At 41.4% G+C, this 14,147-nt stretch overlaps 2 protein-coding genes across 3 annotated transcripts in view; one reads left to right on the top strand and one right to left on the bottom strand.

The window, feature by feature from the left end:
• The window catches only part of DUS4L (dihydrouridine synthase 4 like), a 36,616-nt gene extending 32,316 nt beyond the window's left edge, over positions 1–4,300 (bottom strand). For both annotated transcript variants that reach the window (XM_042872366.1, XM_042872365.1), the window contains exons 1-2: positions 4,170–4,300; positions 3,813–3,934 (exon numbers count right to left, since the gene is read on the bottom strand). In XM_042872366.1, the coding sequence (XP_042728300.1) occupies positions 3,813–3,934; positions 4,170–4,279 (232 nt within the window). In that variant the 5' untranslated portion in view covers positions 4,280–4,300. The remainder of the gene's footprint in view (positions 1–3,812; positions 3,935–4,169) is intronic.
• Positions 4,301–4,366: 66 nt separating this feature from the next.
• The window catches only part of COG5 (component of oligomeric golgi complex 5), a 180,141-nt gene continuing 170,360 nt past the window's right edge, over positions 4,367–14,147 (top strand). Inside the window, exons 1-5 of the mRNA XM_042872950.1 lie at positions 4,367–4,454; positions 4,980–5,119; positions 6,035–6,092; positions 9,070–9,124; positions 9,220–9,289. Of these exons, the coding sequence (XP_042728884.1) occupies positions 4,397–4,454; positions 4,980–5,119; positions 6,035–6,092; positions 9,070–9,124; positions 9,220–9,289 (381 nt within the window). The 5' untranslated portion in view covers positions 4,367–4,396. The remainder of the gene's footprint in view (positions 4,455–4,979; positions 5,120–6,034; positions 6,093–9,069; positions 9,125–9,219; positions 9,290–14,147) is intronic.

Here is a 14,147-nt window from a genome sequence, read left to right as displayed (position 1 = left end):
TAACTAATGTAGTAATCTATGGTGAAAATACAGCAACAATGAGGGAAGAAAAGATGTCTTACAGGAATAACATTACTAAGCAAACCAAAGGGAGGCTCTAAGAGAAAAAGAAAAAAAAAGGCAAGAGAATTTAGCTTCCTGAAGTAGGACATAAATGTAAGGCACAGATCATGCTGATATTCCAGAAAGTCCAGACTCAGAAAAAGCTGTTAAAGAACCAGAAAACTAAGCGTACTACCGAGGCAGCTTTCAGTAGCTACAAACTCTACCCTTCCTTATTCCAGATCCCTTTTTGCTTCAATGCCAACATGGCTGGGTTTTGTCCAGTATGCAGAGCTGGAATGAGAACACATAAGCAGAGGCAGCTTTCACAGATTTTTCTCTCATAGGAAACCAAAGCATCAGTGCTCCTCAGAGTGGGCCTGGTGAACTATTTGTGATCTACGAAGCTCCTGCAGAGAGCCAGATGGTCATTTGGAACAGGCTCTCCTCTTTGACACCTACTGCATTACATTAAAGGCATCTAAAAATATCTCAGTATTAGCAGTTACTTTCCAAATAAATGATTGCTGCAGTTAAGAGGGATGGAGAACAGGGTAAGAAAAATATCTGAGCACCAATGGAAAGAAAAGAGCCAACAAATGCACACAGCACGTGTACCTCCAGTACAGAACAGACCGCAAATGCTTCTGAACATTTCCTGTCTTAGTGGAAATTACAGAATTCTTGAAGTAATGGAACTGAAGTCAGAAATGGCAGCAGTATCCTCTGTTAAGAAACTTCTGTAAGTTACTTAAAACTCTAGCATGCCACAAAAAATCCCTTTTGTATTTTCAAAACAGTGTCCATTTAGACAGTGCTCTAACTGAAAAGATTTAAATTGATACAGCTAATATACTGGATAATCCCAGGCTCCTCGTTTTTCAGCTAAGTAATAAAAATGCTAAATCAAATAATAATTAAATTCTTAGCAGCAGCCACAGGGAACATCTACCACTATTTTAGAAATACACAGCAAAGAAATGTCAATGCCAAATGTCAATGCAAAAAAACAGAGCAAAAATTACAATTGCAGGCTCCAAACCTACTCTGCTCATTAGAGTAAAAAATGCCCAGAAAATTAAACAAATCAATATTAAGATTTTACAATCAGTTATGGAGCTATTTGTTAAAAGCATGAATGCTAATAATGTAAATACTGTTATTCTGGCTAAGCTGTTAGAGGGAGAATGGTTTTGGAGGCTGTAAAATTAAGGCCAGCATAGAAGAGGTGAGTAGGGAAAAGATGTTACTTACAATACTAGAACATTTCATCCTGCGCTCCTTGTCAACAGGCGACAAGATTACAGCAAACAGTGAGAATTTCCTCTTTCCCCATTCCATTATTGCCAAAAGCCAATCCATAGAACTTTACAGGACATTGTGAAGATCAAAAGTATAAACAGATGCAAAGGGTGGAACAGTGGCTCTGCGGACCTCTGAGCCGTATATATCAGTTATGTTCTTATTTGTTTATTTTGAATAACAAAAAAAATTAAAGCTTTCTTCTAAGTTGCACTCCATTAATAAGAGTCTACCTGTGCTTCCCAATGGGATTCTTTTCTATAAATGACCTGTTGTATTGAAATAATGCATGAAATCACAGATTACAGTTCTACTACTATTACATATACACTTACAAAACCATTCACTGAGTGGCATGAACAGATGAAATCGTTACCTTCTGCAGATCCTACAGGCCAATCCTACTAGCATTTTAGCAGTGCTTTCTCCATTCCTCTAGTTGTAGCCCAAGCTTATGTGTTCCTTGTTCCACTTCTCTCCTACAACCACTTCATGCCAGCTGATCTGTATCCGTACTGTTATCTCTTCCCATATATTTATGGTCAGATTTTCAGGTGGTGTTGTGTGTAGCCAGAAGTTGGACTCAATGGTCCTTATGGCTTCTTTCTAACTTGAGATATTCTGTGATTTTATTCTATACTACTTTTCTCCCTTACCTAGCCAGGGCTCTGTATTGCTCCTTATATATATATACACACATATATTTATAAAATATATAATAATAACATATAATATATATATATTTAGTCTGTTCAGGTTACCTTTCTATATCGTGTCTGAAGCCTGGCTTCCCATTACGAATCCTGGTTGTGCTTCTATTCTCTGGACTCCCTTTGCTCCTTCTATCAGTCTTCTGAGATCTCAAGGAGCCCACCTTCCATTTTACCACCTGATAATTTAAAATTCTGTTTCTCTTATCAATCCCCATATTATATGTCTGATATATTCATCTTTTCCCCTTTACAAACCCTCTTATTTTTGTTAGAAATCAGAAAATATCTGGTAATGGGTTAAGCATACATCTCTGATATATACAAGAAGCAGCAACTGCTGGCATTAGAACCTTATGAGCCTTATGAGCAGACAGAAGGCCAACCATATCTTTGGTTGCATTAAGAGAAGCATGATCAGCAGGGAAAGAGAGGCGATTCTGCCCTTCTACTCTGCTCTTGTGAGACACCATCTGGAGTACTGCATCCAGTTCTGGAGCCCATGACACAAAGACGTGGAGCTCTTGGAACAGTCCAGAGGAGGACCACAAAGATAATCAGAGAGCTGGAGCACCTCCCCTGCAAGGACAGGATGAGAAAGCTGGGGCTCTTTAGACTGTAGAAGAGAAGGCTCTGAGGAGACCTTATAGCAGCCTTCCAGTAGCTGAAAGGAGCCTAGATGAAAGCTGAGGAGGAACTTTTTATCAGGGCAGGAAGTGACAGGACAAGAGGAAATGGTTTTACTCTGGAAGAGGGTAGATTTAGACTAGATATTAGGAAGAAATTCTTTACTGTGAGGGTGGTGAGACACTGGAACTGGTTGCCCAGGGAGGCTGCGAATGCATTCAAGGCCAGGCTGGGTGGGGCTTTGAGCAACGTGGTCTACAGGGAGGTGTTCCTGTCTACAGCAGGAGGTTAGAACTAGCTGATCTTAAGGGTCCCTTCTAGCCCAAACCATTCTTTGATTCTATGATGATCTTTTATTGGGTCTGGCTGGGATGCAAGTAACCTTATTTACAGCAGCTTATATAGTACTGTGTTTTGAGTTTTGTGGCAAAAAACATTGTTGATAATACAACAGTACTTCCACTTTTGCTGAACAGCGATGGCAGTTCAAAACTAATTTTTTACCTGTGTACTTATTTCCCCCCAGCAAATAGGTCAGAGGTGGGCAAGGAACTGGGAGTGGACAGGTCTAGACCTGGCCAAAGGAATATTTCATATCATGTAATGCCATGCTCAGCAATAAAACTGCAGTGGTGAGGGAAGATGAAGTAGTTTGGGGTGTGGAAAATGTGTAATCTGTTTCAGTGCTTTGGCACGAGAAGAAATTTCTCCTAATATCAAAACTGAACCCTCCTTGGCACAACTTAAGGCTGCTCCCTCTCATTCTGCTACTGTTACATGGGAGCAGAGGCTGACCCCCACCTCCTCACAACCTCCTTTCAGGCGGTTATAGAGAGCAATAAGGCCTCCCCTGAGCCTCCTCTTCTCCATACTGACCCATCCCAGTTCCCTCAGCCGCTCCCCATCACTCCTGTGCTCCACACCCCTCACAGCTCTGCTGCCCTTCTCTGGACACACTGCAGGGCCTCCATGTCTGTCTTGTAGTGAGAATCCCACAACTGAACAGGTGCAGCACCAATGCCAATTGCTGAGGGATGATCACCCACCTGTCCTGCTGGCTGGATTATTTCTGATACAAGCCAGGATACATAAAACATTCCAAGAAGGCAGCAGTGTATTTCCCAGCATTACCTCTGTTTGTTGTGAACTCGCTGTCCCTGGCTTTGGCTGACCTCACGAAGTCGGCCGCCACAACCATGGGGGTGTAGCACAGCTCGCAGCCGTACCGCCGGACCAGAGTGCGGAACGCCAGCCTGCGGGGACAGGGACAGCACGGCCACACAGAGCGGACATTCGCCTCGTGAGCCGCTCTGAAGCGCCGCTCTTAAACGCAGCGCTGCGGGGCTGTGTAAATAGAACCATAATCAAACGCGTCCGCGTCCGTCGCGCCCTTGAACAACCCCAAAGGCTCCGTCCCACCCACCCGCCCGCCCGCCGTCCCGTCACACCGCTCGCCCCACAGCACGCGCGCCGCCAGCAGTGACTCACTTGGAGTAGCGGACCATCGGGGCACACATCTTCACCACGTGCCCAGCCCGAAAAAGGCCCGCCGGGTCCGTCGCCGACCGTCGTTCGCGTTCTGCCACGTCCCCGCTCATGTATAGCAAGCTCCCCTCACAGCCCCGCCGCGTCCTGCCCCGCCCCGTCGCTCTCTTTGCCATCATCGCCGCGCGCCGCCGCCGGGCAGTGACGCGCGGCAGGCTCCATCGGGCGGCATGGAGGAAGCGGGCGGTGGAGCACCGGCCCCGGCGCTGGCAGAGCTGCAGGCGGACGGTGAGGCGCGGTCCTGGTGGCGGTCGGAGGCCGGGACGAGCGGGGCATTGGGCCTCCGAGGTGTCGCGTCGCAGAAAGTTTGTGGGGCGGAGGGGAGCGGGATGGCGGGCCCCGCTCCTGCGCTGTGCTGCCCAGCTGCAGTCCGCTGCCCGCGTCAGCCGCTCCTGAGGGGAGATGTGTGCCGGCGGGAGGCACGCAGGTGTCAGTGAGCCTAACCTGCCCTTTGCACAAAGTAGCACGCGTCTTACTTCGTTGAAAGTCACCACCGAAGTATAGTTTCCTTACGCAGCACAAGTTGGCCCCGTTGTAAGACGCGGTACGGTTCCATGAAGTTGCGGGTTTTGCCGCGCGGACTCGCTTTGATTGCAGTCTGTTCTCAGACCGGCCTCCCGTGCCGCGTTGCGCGGGTACGGGATGTGCGCTGTTCCAGCTGGAGGAACCGGCGGTCTGAGCGCTGCCTGCTGTAGATCGTCCCTCGGTGCGACTGGTTTGAAGTGTGAAGATAACATCTGAATCGTTTTTCAGAGTGTTATGCTGACTTCTTCAGAGAGGACTTTGATGTGAAAGCTTACACGTCGCAGTCGATCCATCAGGCGGTGATAGCTGAGCAGCTCGCAAAGCTTGCCCAAGGTATCAGCCAGCTGGATAAAGAGCTTCACGTACAAGTAAGTGTAAAGCATGCCTGGTGCTCAGGGGTGGTCGATAAAGTGATTAAAAGCTGATTAGTCCAATGATCTTTGCTTTTGACGTTGCTTGGTAACTGAAGGTACAGCTTGGAGTAAAAAGAGCGGTGCATGTGATACTAACTCCATGTAGTCCCCCTCAAGGAGCTGTAAGCTGTTTTGCTTTCAGTGTCTGCACTCAGTCTCTGTGCTTGGAGGTTCCGCTATTCCTTGTAAGGGTTCCCTGACTGTCTCCAAAAGATCATATGGGCTATCAGAAAAACTTCCCTGTCTTTTGGCATGATGGTTGTGAAAAGACAGTGCACGACTTGTCCTGTGCTGGTTAGTAGCCTGGGATTTAGTCCCTAATTTTAACTGGGCAAACACAACCTGTGCTAATACACCTCCACGCCTTCAAAAGGAATTTAAGTTTGGATAGTCAAAGGCTGAGTGATAAAATCCAAATGGACACTGCAAATCCCATCGACCAGGCTGTGAGTGTGCGTGATACATTTGTGTTTGGTTAGAAAAACTGCTCCCCCTGCAATGGTAAATTCTTCGGAAGTTAGTTTCTAAATGTCATAAATACAAATGAAAACATTAAAAATGGGAATATACGTTATTACTGTGTTATTATTAAGCTTACACTTACAGTTATTGTTAGATATCAGTGTGTGTTGAAACATGATTGATTGTTTTTCTGACTTATATTAATACATCAACTATGCTGCAATATCTGACTCTCCCATTTTGAGCTTACCATTTTGTGAATCAAAACAGTTCTGAAAATCCTTTCATCTGCTTTTTTCTGCATCTGTTTAAGGAAATATGATGATAATATTTTGATACCCCTTTCAGGCACACATCTCTGTTCTTATGTCATTGTTTCTATTTTTTCTCTCTCTTTTGTTTTTAAAGGTTGTTGCAAGACATGAAGATCTGTTGGCTCAAGCAACTGGAATTGAATCCCTAGAAGGTGAGATCCATCTGCTGAATGCTCACTGATTTCTATGAACAGGGGAGCATTTTTAGTTGTTACGTGGGAAGGTCATTCACTTTGGTTAATAATGAAGCAGCTGCAGATCTTACAACTGAGAAGTTATGGCAGCTTTTTTTTTTTTTTTTTTACGTCAGCAGATGGAGCTCCTGGGAGAAGATTTGACTGATATTTCTCTGGAGTAACTATTCCATAGGCAAAAAACTTAATAATCTGTTCTAAGCAACTTTAGCAATCAAGTGTTATTAACCTTTTAATACCTTTTTTTAATAAATAAGCCTAATTTTATTGCAGTATCTGTGAACATCAGTACCAAGTTTGTAAATTCTGCATGTGCATGTTGCATGGTTTGCAGATCTTAACTGAAGAGGCATTAACACGTAATCATAACTGCACTGGAACACTGAGATTTTTCTTTCTAGTAAGAAGCTACTAGATTAAATCCATACACTTCTGTCATTCCACTGATTGGGTTCTGACTTTTAAAATAAATTGCTGACTTGTAAATACTTCACTTAGAAACTGTGAAATGTGTACAGAAAACTGATTACGGAATATGGTTCTTCTCCTTGATGCTCATTAGACCAGCCATTCTGCTTTGTGACACTTGTTGGGAACTTCATATGTGGGAGTTGGTAGCTTTTGTTTTGTTTTTGTGCAGAAAGATATTTCCTTTACAGTATGCCTGTTTGCATGTACCATGGGATTCAAGCATATCTCCTTCCCCACCTACTCTAGTAATCAAGTAACCCACCTTTCTTCCTTCTTCTGCTTTTAAGTTATGTCATAACCAGAGAGTTTCTGGTTGCTGATGGTTATTGTACCTCCCAAGCCTTTGTGAAGTATTGCGTACATTTACATGAAGATTTAAAAATAGAGAAAATGCATATTTAATCTAGCAGTGATAATCCTCAAATATTTTTTTAAACAGTTGGAAAATTAAAGCATAGGAAGTGTGAAATCTGTTTATCCTCCAGACAAGGAATCAATTATCTACATAATGATCATCTCCCTGTTTATTCTGATCATTTTCCACAGTTCTGTGGAACTCTGTGTTCAGAAATCATGATTCTTTCAGATGGCATTCCTGCTTAAAACTGCTCTGAAGCAAGAGTGAAGTACTTCAAAACAGCTATTCAGAATTAAAATATTTCTGTGGGTGAAGTGTAATAAATAAAGCATTATTTAGCATAAAGCCGATAAACAAAAGTTGAAATAAAATGGAATCTGCATAAGAATTCTTGATTGTTTTCCACTGATGCAGTGTTATTCTCCATAAGAGGTCCCTTCTCTTCTGAAAGAGAAACATGGAGGGCTCTCACCCTGACATTTTTTTGACACTTAAGGCATCAGTTGAAACCACAGTTCTATGCAAACACAGATGATATTTTAAGTATTGCAAAACCTGCTTCTCTCTGTGGTGTTCGGGCTACACGTGGTCACTGTAATATGGTCACTGTAGAAACAATGAGTCAATATTATATCAATATCAATATCCATAAGTAAAAGAAAAGAGAAATGTTAATAGGAAATTTAATTATGAAGTTAGAAATATGGAGCTCAGAGTGTCTTCATGTGCTTAGTTTAGTAATCTTCATCTGCTTACTTTCTTGGCATAACTCACAGCATGCATAGTCATTTGGATATGTGAATCTCTAAAGATTTCAAATTAGTTAACCAAACTTGTTGAGTAAATTCCCAGGAACTTCTTTTCTTCCTTTAGATCTGTACACTCTGCTAATGGTACCCTGCTTTGGTATAAATACTCTTTTCTGGTTGTGTTTCTATAAGCAGCTCACCAGACATCTTCAATCACCTGCTAGCTTGGGATAGGTTAGGTAGTATCTCATGTAGCAGACACAGAGCGTAGATCACCTTTTCAGCCATCCTAACAGTGCCTTTTGGCAAGAGGAATGTTACATTGCTGTCAAGGGTGCAACATAGATGTAGCAGTGTCGTGGTACTTGCTGTCCCCTTTTTGAGTGTAGAGTAGAAAATTCAGCCCACTGTGACATCTTTTCTCTGTCTTTCATATCTTCATCTTTTTATCCATGAGGATTACATGCCTGCCATTCCATTTATAAATATAATAGGACTCCTGAATCTATCAATAAACCAAGTTAATAATTCTGTCTTTCTGTATCATATGATAGTTTTGTTCAATTTGATGAAGGCTTTACAGAAACAGGATGTTTGAGAGTGCTAACAAGAATTGAAACAAAAATAAATTCATAGGTCTGTGTTTGTGTAACTTAATTAAATTCTCAGCAGGCTGATTCTGTATTGCAAAAGTGACTATTACCCTTGACTGCTTTGTTTGCAATTTAGCAAGGAAAGAACGACTGTGCTTGTGGGTTCCCCTTTGTGCTGCTTTTCCAAACTAATCTGGAACAAACAAGATTGGTGTAGCTTGCTCTGTTTGTAATCTAAATTAGATGATTTCCCAATGACATACCTTACTTCTTTGCTAAAGGTGCTTATGCACAGGAAGAAAACCTTGAAATGGCATTGCTTCTCACTTCTCTGTGCCTGCTGGTTTCTCTGATCTGCGTAGTTCCCTTGTTAAATAAGTTGTGGTGCTTTTTTATATCATGCTGAGGTGTTTGTATCGGGTTATATGCCTTTGAACATCAGTCCTGATCATCATTCTTTTAGAAAACAGCATTACTGTAGATATTATGGGAAGCTTAACATATGATCAATTCCAGAACATTGCATCTTCGGCAGGATTTTGTTTTTTTTTGTAGTAGTAGTGGTCAGTAATTGCTTATTACCTTCTCAGTTTATTTCTAAATACTCTGTGTCTCAATCATTTCAATATCTTTGAACGTTTTGTTATAAAGGGGGGTTGTTTTTTCTTTTAATACAGAAGTAGTCTTCTGTAGATGCCAATTATAGAAAGAAGTATTCTTTATATCATGAGTGTTACTTGTAAAACATCTGCTGTATTTTGCAGGTGTTCTCCAAATGATGCAGACCAGAATTGGTGCTCTACAAAGTACTGTTGATAGGTATGTCATTCATGATGTGAATAGAAAGTCTGCATGCTTACTTGTTCTCTTGTGCTATTTATTAATACTTCCATAAATAAACTTCTTATTTTCAGAATTAGAGCCAAAATTGTTGATCCCTACAACAAAATAGTGTCTCGCACAGCTCAGCTAGCAAAGCTTCAGGTAAGTTGTATTAGAAATACGTTTTAAAACTCAATTTTAAAGTGTTTCATTTCCCAGCCCTCTAGAGCATTAAGAAAAGGTGACTCATCAGACATGAGTGGGATTTCCATACTCCAGTAGACTGGAGTTTGCTGTCAGTGTTTCTTGGTAAAAATCAATATTCATGTGTCTCCTCATGAGCTACTGAGAGGTGCTTCATATTGCAAAGTGCAAAGCTGATCTTTGCACTAGCTGCTTTAGTATTCCTTCAGATGAGGGAAAGTGAAAGGCTATCAGAGTACAAGTTAATTACATTTTCATTTCTGTCTGGGTATTTTTAATCTTATGATGTAGTTCTGTAGGAGACACTTTTCCTCTACATGTGTTTAACTGCAGTTTAGTAAAGGGTTTGGGGAATAATTCTTACAATATAGCCACGCTGCAACCTGGAGTTCTGGTGTATAAGCCCAGGTATACAGCTGCTCCTGTCTTTTAAACCGAGTCTGCAGAGAATGTAGTTTCTTTTAAAGAGCAGTGGGGGAGAGCTTTTTCCCAGCAATGGTAAGATGAGCATTGAACACTTCTATTTTTAACTTTATTGCGGTTGAAAACTGCCCCACAGATCCCATGGATGTAGCTGCATTCTGTTGAGTTTATTTATTCAAAAGCAACACAACTCCAAATCAGGAAAGGTTTAAAGAACTACTGTTTGAACTGTTTCTCTTTGAAAAAAATATTTTAAGTTGCAAAACTAAGATCTTACCTGGTGGTAGCTGAAATTTGAACTGTGGATTTTGCTCAAGTAGGTTGCCATTAGCTTGTAGAGCACAAGCAGATGAAGCTGCAATCAGGTGTACATGGTTTCTAGTCCAGGAATTGAGGAGCAAGTAAGTGTGCTGGACTCTTGGGTGGAGGTCTGATATTTTCTATTTGATTTTCAGTAGTAGTGAGGTTCAGGAGGAAGCTCTTACCAGTCTGTTCAGCCAGGTTGTTCAGCTGCTGCTCCTATGCTTCCCAGCTCCAGCTGTCACTGTTTTTGCCACTGTGTGAAATTTCCATGACTTTCACATGCCAGGCTAGGTACAGATTTTATTTTTTCTTCTCTGGTTACAGCTGTGGGAAGAACTATGGGAATTTGGAGTGAAAGGTGATGATTGTTTCTTCTTTGACCTTATGTAAAGTAAAACTGCAGAAGTCCCTGAGGTTAGGAGGTGTTTCTTGGGTTTGCTTTGCTTCCTCTTTGGTGCAGTAGGGGTTTGGTCTTGCATGGATTTTTCTGTGGTATAAAAGCAGCACGCACCAGGGCTGGGGTTGTTGGTCAACCTGTGCCAGGGCAGTTGTAATATCTGACTCTTCTGGGCTGTGAGTCTTCTTGTCCCAAATGTCAGTCCAAAAAAAAAAAAAAGAGATGCAGGGTAAAGGGAGCCTGCTGGGCTGCCCATCCTCATGTCCCTACCTGCCTTAGCTGTGCACAGAAAGAGGAAGGATCACTGCAGCATTGCTGCTAGTGACAGTTCGCAGCGTGAGGGCTGCTGTCCTCTCCTGTGTTGGCAGATACACAGGAGTGCATTATGATGCTGTTATGTCTGTTTACCTGGCAGCCTTGTTTGTTCAGGAAGGAAGGGCATCAGCACAGCAAACAGTTTGCTTCCTGGTTGTGGCAGGGATTATGAAGTGACATTGCTAACTTCTGTACCAAATGCAGGACATGTAGCACGGGCAGTTAAACCTGCTAATTTTATCAGCTGATGTACAGTCAGTAGAGTAAGTTTAAAAAAAAAAAAAAAAGATAAATGACTGATAAAAGACAGTGCTGTCAAAGTAAGTAGGGCTGCTAGTTATCCTTTGCTGATTTGTGTGGTGTTTAAGGGCCTCTTGTATTCATGATTGTATTGCTTTAGTGCTTCTTCTTTGATTGCTATGGGACTGCTCACAAACTGAAGGAGTATTTGGCTTGCATAAAGCTGGATTTCACCATCCTTAATTGTTTTTAATATAGTCGTGCTTTTTCATAAACATTTTCTCTATAAATTCATTGTCAAACTACAAATCTAGTTTTGAATTCTAAATCTCTGTTGTATACTTATGTACATTATGTCTTGCTTTGTTCTTATGGCTTCATGGCATCCCAGGGGAGCAGCAAACTCACAGAGCTTACTTCCTGCTTTAAATCATCCTATCCTCTTCTGAGCACATTCATAGTCTTTCCATGCCGTATCACAAGCTAAACGGATAAGTTAACAGCTGAAATATGTAGACAGAGAATTTGTCCTTCAGAGGGTTATTTTCTGTGCATTTCTGTCTAACCAACTGCTTCTGCATGTCCTCTGAATTTTGGATATCTTCATGTTTAGAAATTCCTACAATATCTGATTTTCTTTAAAGCTTTTTATTAAAAAAAATCCACAAAGTAGAAAAAATATTTATGCAATAGAAAACTATTCTCTCTTTGAAGTGTTTACTAGTAGCAGAATTCATGCTGGTACTACAGTACATCATTGTCCATGTAGCCTTAAAATGGTGTACTGTCCCACCTTTCTTTGGGCTTGCATTACATATACATTCACTTGCATTATGGTCTGCATTGCATTATGCAATTTCATATATGAGCTATGCACTGGCAGTTTCAAGTGGTCTAATTGTCTCAATAATTTCCTAAAATTAAGTTAAGATTAAAAGAGGCTTTTTGTTTGAATTGCAGCAATAATGTCTTTGTTATTGCTGATTTAAATTTCAGCAGATAGCTAACGTGTAATCTCCAGAAAAATCCTGTTTGATTTTGAACTTAATGAAAAGCCCTGGGACTAACCAGGGCTGCTCCCTGCTTTTTCCAAACTAAGTTTTGCTTTAACCATGGAATTCGTGTTTGGATAGAAGTATTTCCTTTAGAAAAGCATGCTGTATTGACTCCAGGAATGATTGTTTCCTGAATTAATTCAGACTTCTGTGGTGCAGGTGGTCAGGGGTTGATGATCGAGCATTCGTGAACAGCTCTGCTGGTAGATTCTGTTAAATTTCCATTGTACAGTCCTCATATACTGCATACTTCTACAGGATTTGAGAGTTTTATTAAGTTGAATAATTCACAAAAATGCCAGTAAAAGCACTGTGTGCTCATTAGTGATGGCTGTGAAGTTAAGGGTGCATCCTCAGCGTCTTTGGAAGATATCTTTTTTTTTTTCTTTTTCGCTCTTGAATCTAAATGCAACATTTCCTATCCTGTATCCAGCTTGACAGTCCTTTTACATTATTTTTCTTGGAATGGAAGATAACAAACAATAATGAAGTAAAAAAGAGGATTTTTTTTGTCTTTTGCATATGAAGTACGAGATTCTCAGAAGATAAGTGAAGTCCGAGGGAAAAAGTTAGACAGAGGTACACAGTTGGATGAGAAAATTAAATCTGAAGGCAAAGTAGTAATCATAGAATTGCTCAGGTTGGAGAAGACCTGAAAGATCATCGAGTCCAACCACAACCTAACCCTACTACCCTAATAACCCTCTGCTAAATCATGTCCCCAAGCACCACAGCCAGATGGTTTTTAAACACATCTGACAAGGCACAGTGAACTGTATAAAGAGCTATTTTTGATTTGTCTTGCAGAAGTTTTGTTCAGAGACATGGAAGTGATATGTGAATCAAAACTTTTTCTGATTAAAGGAATGCATTAATTAAAACTGATACATTAATCTCTCCAAAGCAGGATAAGCCCCACTTGGTTCTCACTAAAGATAATAGAAATCATGTGGCTCAGTCATCCTGGAAGGCTTAGGGAACTTGTACTTAGTGATACACGGCATTGTGCCAACAGCAGTGAGAGTCAGTGTGCTTTCAGTGATTCGTCTCCCTGGGCCTTTGTAATATTCTTTGTTGTGCCTAGATATTGAATAAGGGTTAAACACGAAATTTGTTATTTCCATTGGTTTGTGCTGACATGCAGTAGACCTTGGCGGGTTGTGCGGTCCAATAAACGTTGGTTGAAGGGACTTATGTGTACTTAACAATTGTTTTCAAAACGTGAGGGCTTAACGCCTGTCAGATTCTAAATATTTTTGTGTATATTTTAAGTAATTTATGATTTCATTTTTCTGTTTATAAGACAGGGCCTTTCAAGAGGCCTTCTCTTCAGCAGCCGGGAAAATACCTCCTAACAACTGTCTTACTCATCCAACACTTCATATTTACCACCTTTTAGTCTCACTACAGATGCTGGAGATATGTTTTAAAGTAACATTGCTCCCCCTGTAGCACACATCTCCTCACCTCACTGACCCATCCATATGGTGGGTCCATTTTGTCTGCTCATTCTACAGCTTCTCTCATTGCTGGTCTCTTTCAATGAAGACCTGTATGCATCTTTAGGACTTCTCTTATGGTGCAGTTCTGAAGGACTATGGGAAAAACGTGCACTGAAGCCATCTAGACTTCGATGCCAGCACATTTAGTTGCCACTGGGGCATGTCAGGCAGTCCTGAAGCTTGTTTTTGCTATGCTTAAATGACACAGTAATTCAAATCAGTATTACCTGAGTTGTATAGCTCAGAAGCAGCTCGGGGATCTGTCCTATATAGCAGCTTGTCATCACTTCATACCCACCATCATCAGAACCCTCTTTCCCTGTAAGGCTTGAAACACTCACCGTGCACATGGTGTAACTCACTGCTTGTCTGCCTCCGTTCATTTACTGTGTAGAGCAGGAAAACATGTTTGAAGGTCTTAGTTGAGTGAAAAATGGTGAAAGTCATATGTTTGATCCAGCTGTCAGCAATACCTTTGCTCTGAATTGGTGCTAATGAAAATACAATGCAGATATATTTCCTGAAAATTGGTGTTTGCATCCATCTTAATTTTTAGCCAAGAATGGGGTGTGCTTTTGCAA

This window comes from Lagopus leucura, unplaced genomic scaffold (genome assembly GCF_019238085.1).
Source record: "Lagopus leucura isolate 7727_CA_CO unplaced genomic scaffold, USGS_WTPT01 Super-Scaffold_100008, whole genome shotgun sequence".
NCBI classification, from domain to species: Eukaryota; Metazoa; Chordata; class Aves; order Galliformes; family Phasianidae; genus Lagopus; species Lagopus leucura.
Note: the sequence above shows the minus strand (reverse complement) of the source record. Positions and strands in the feature narration are given on the sequence as shown.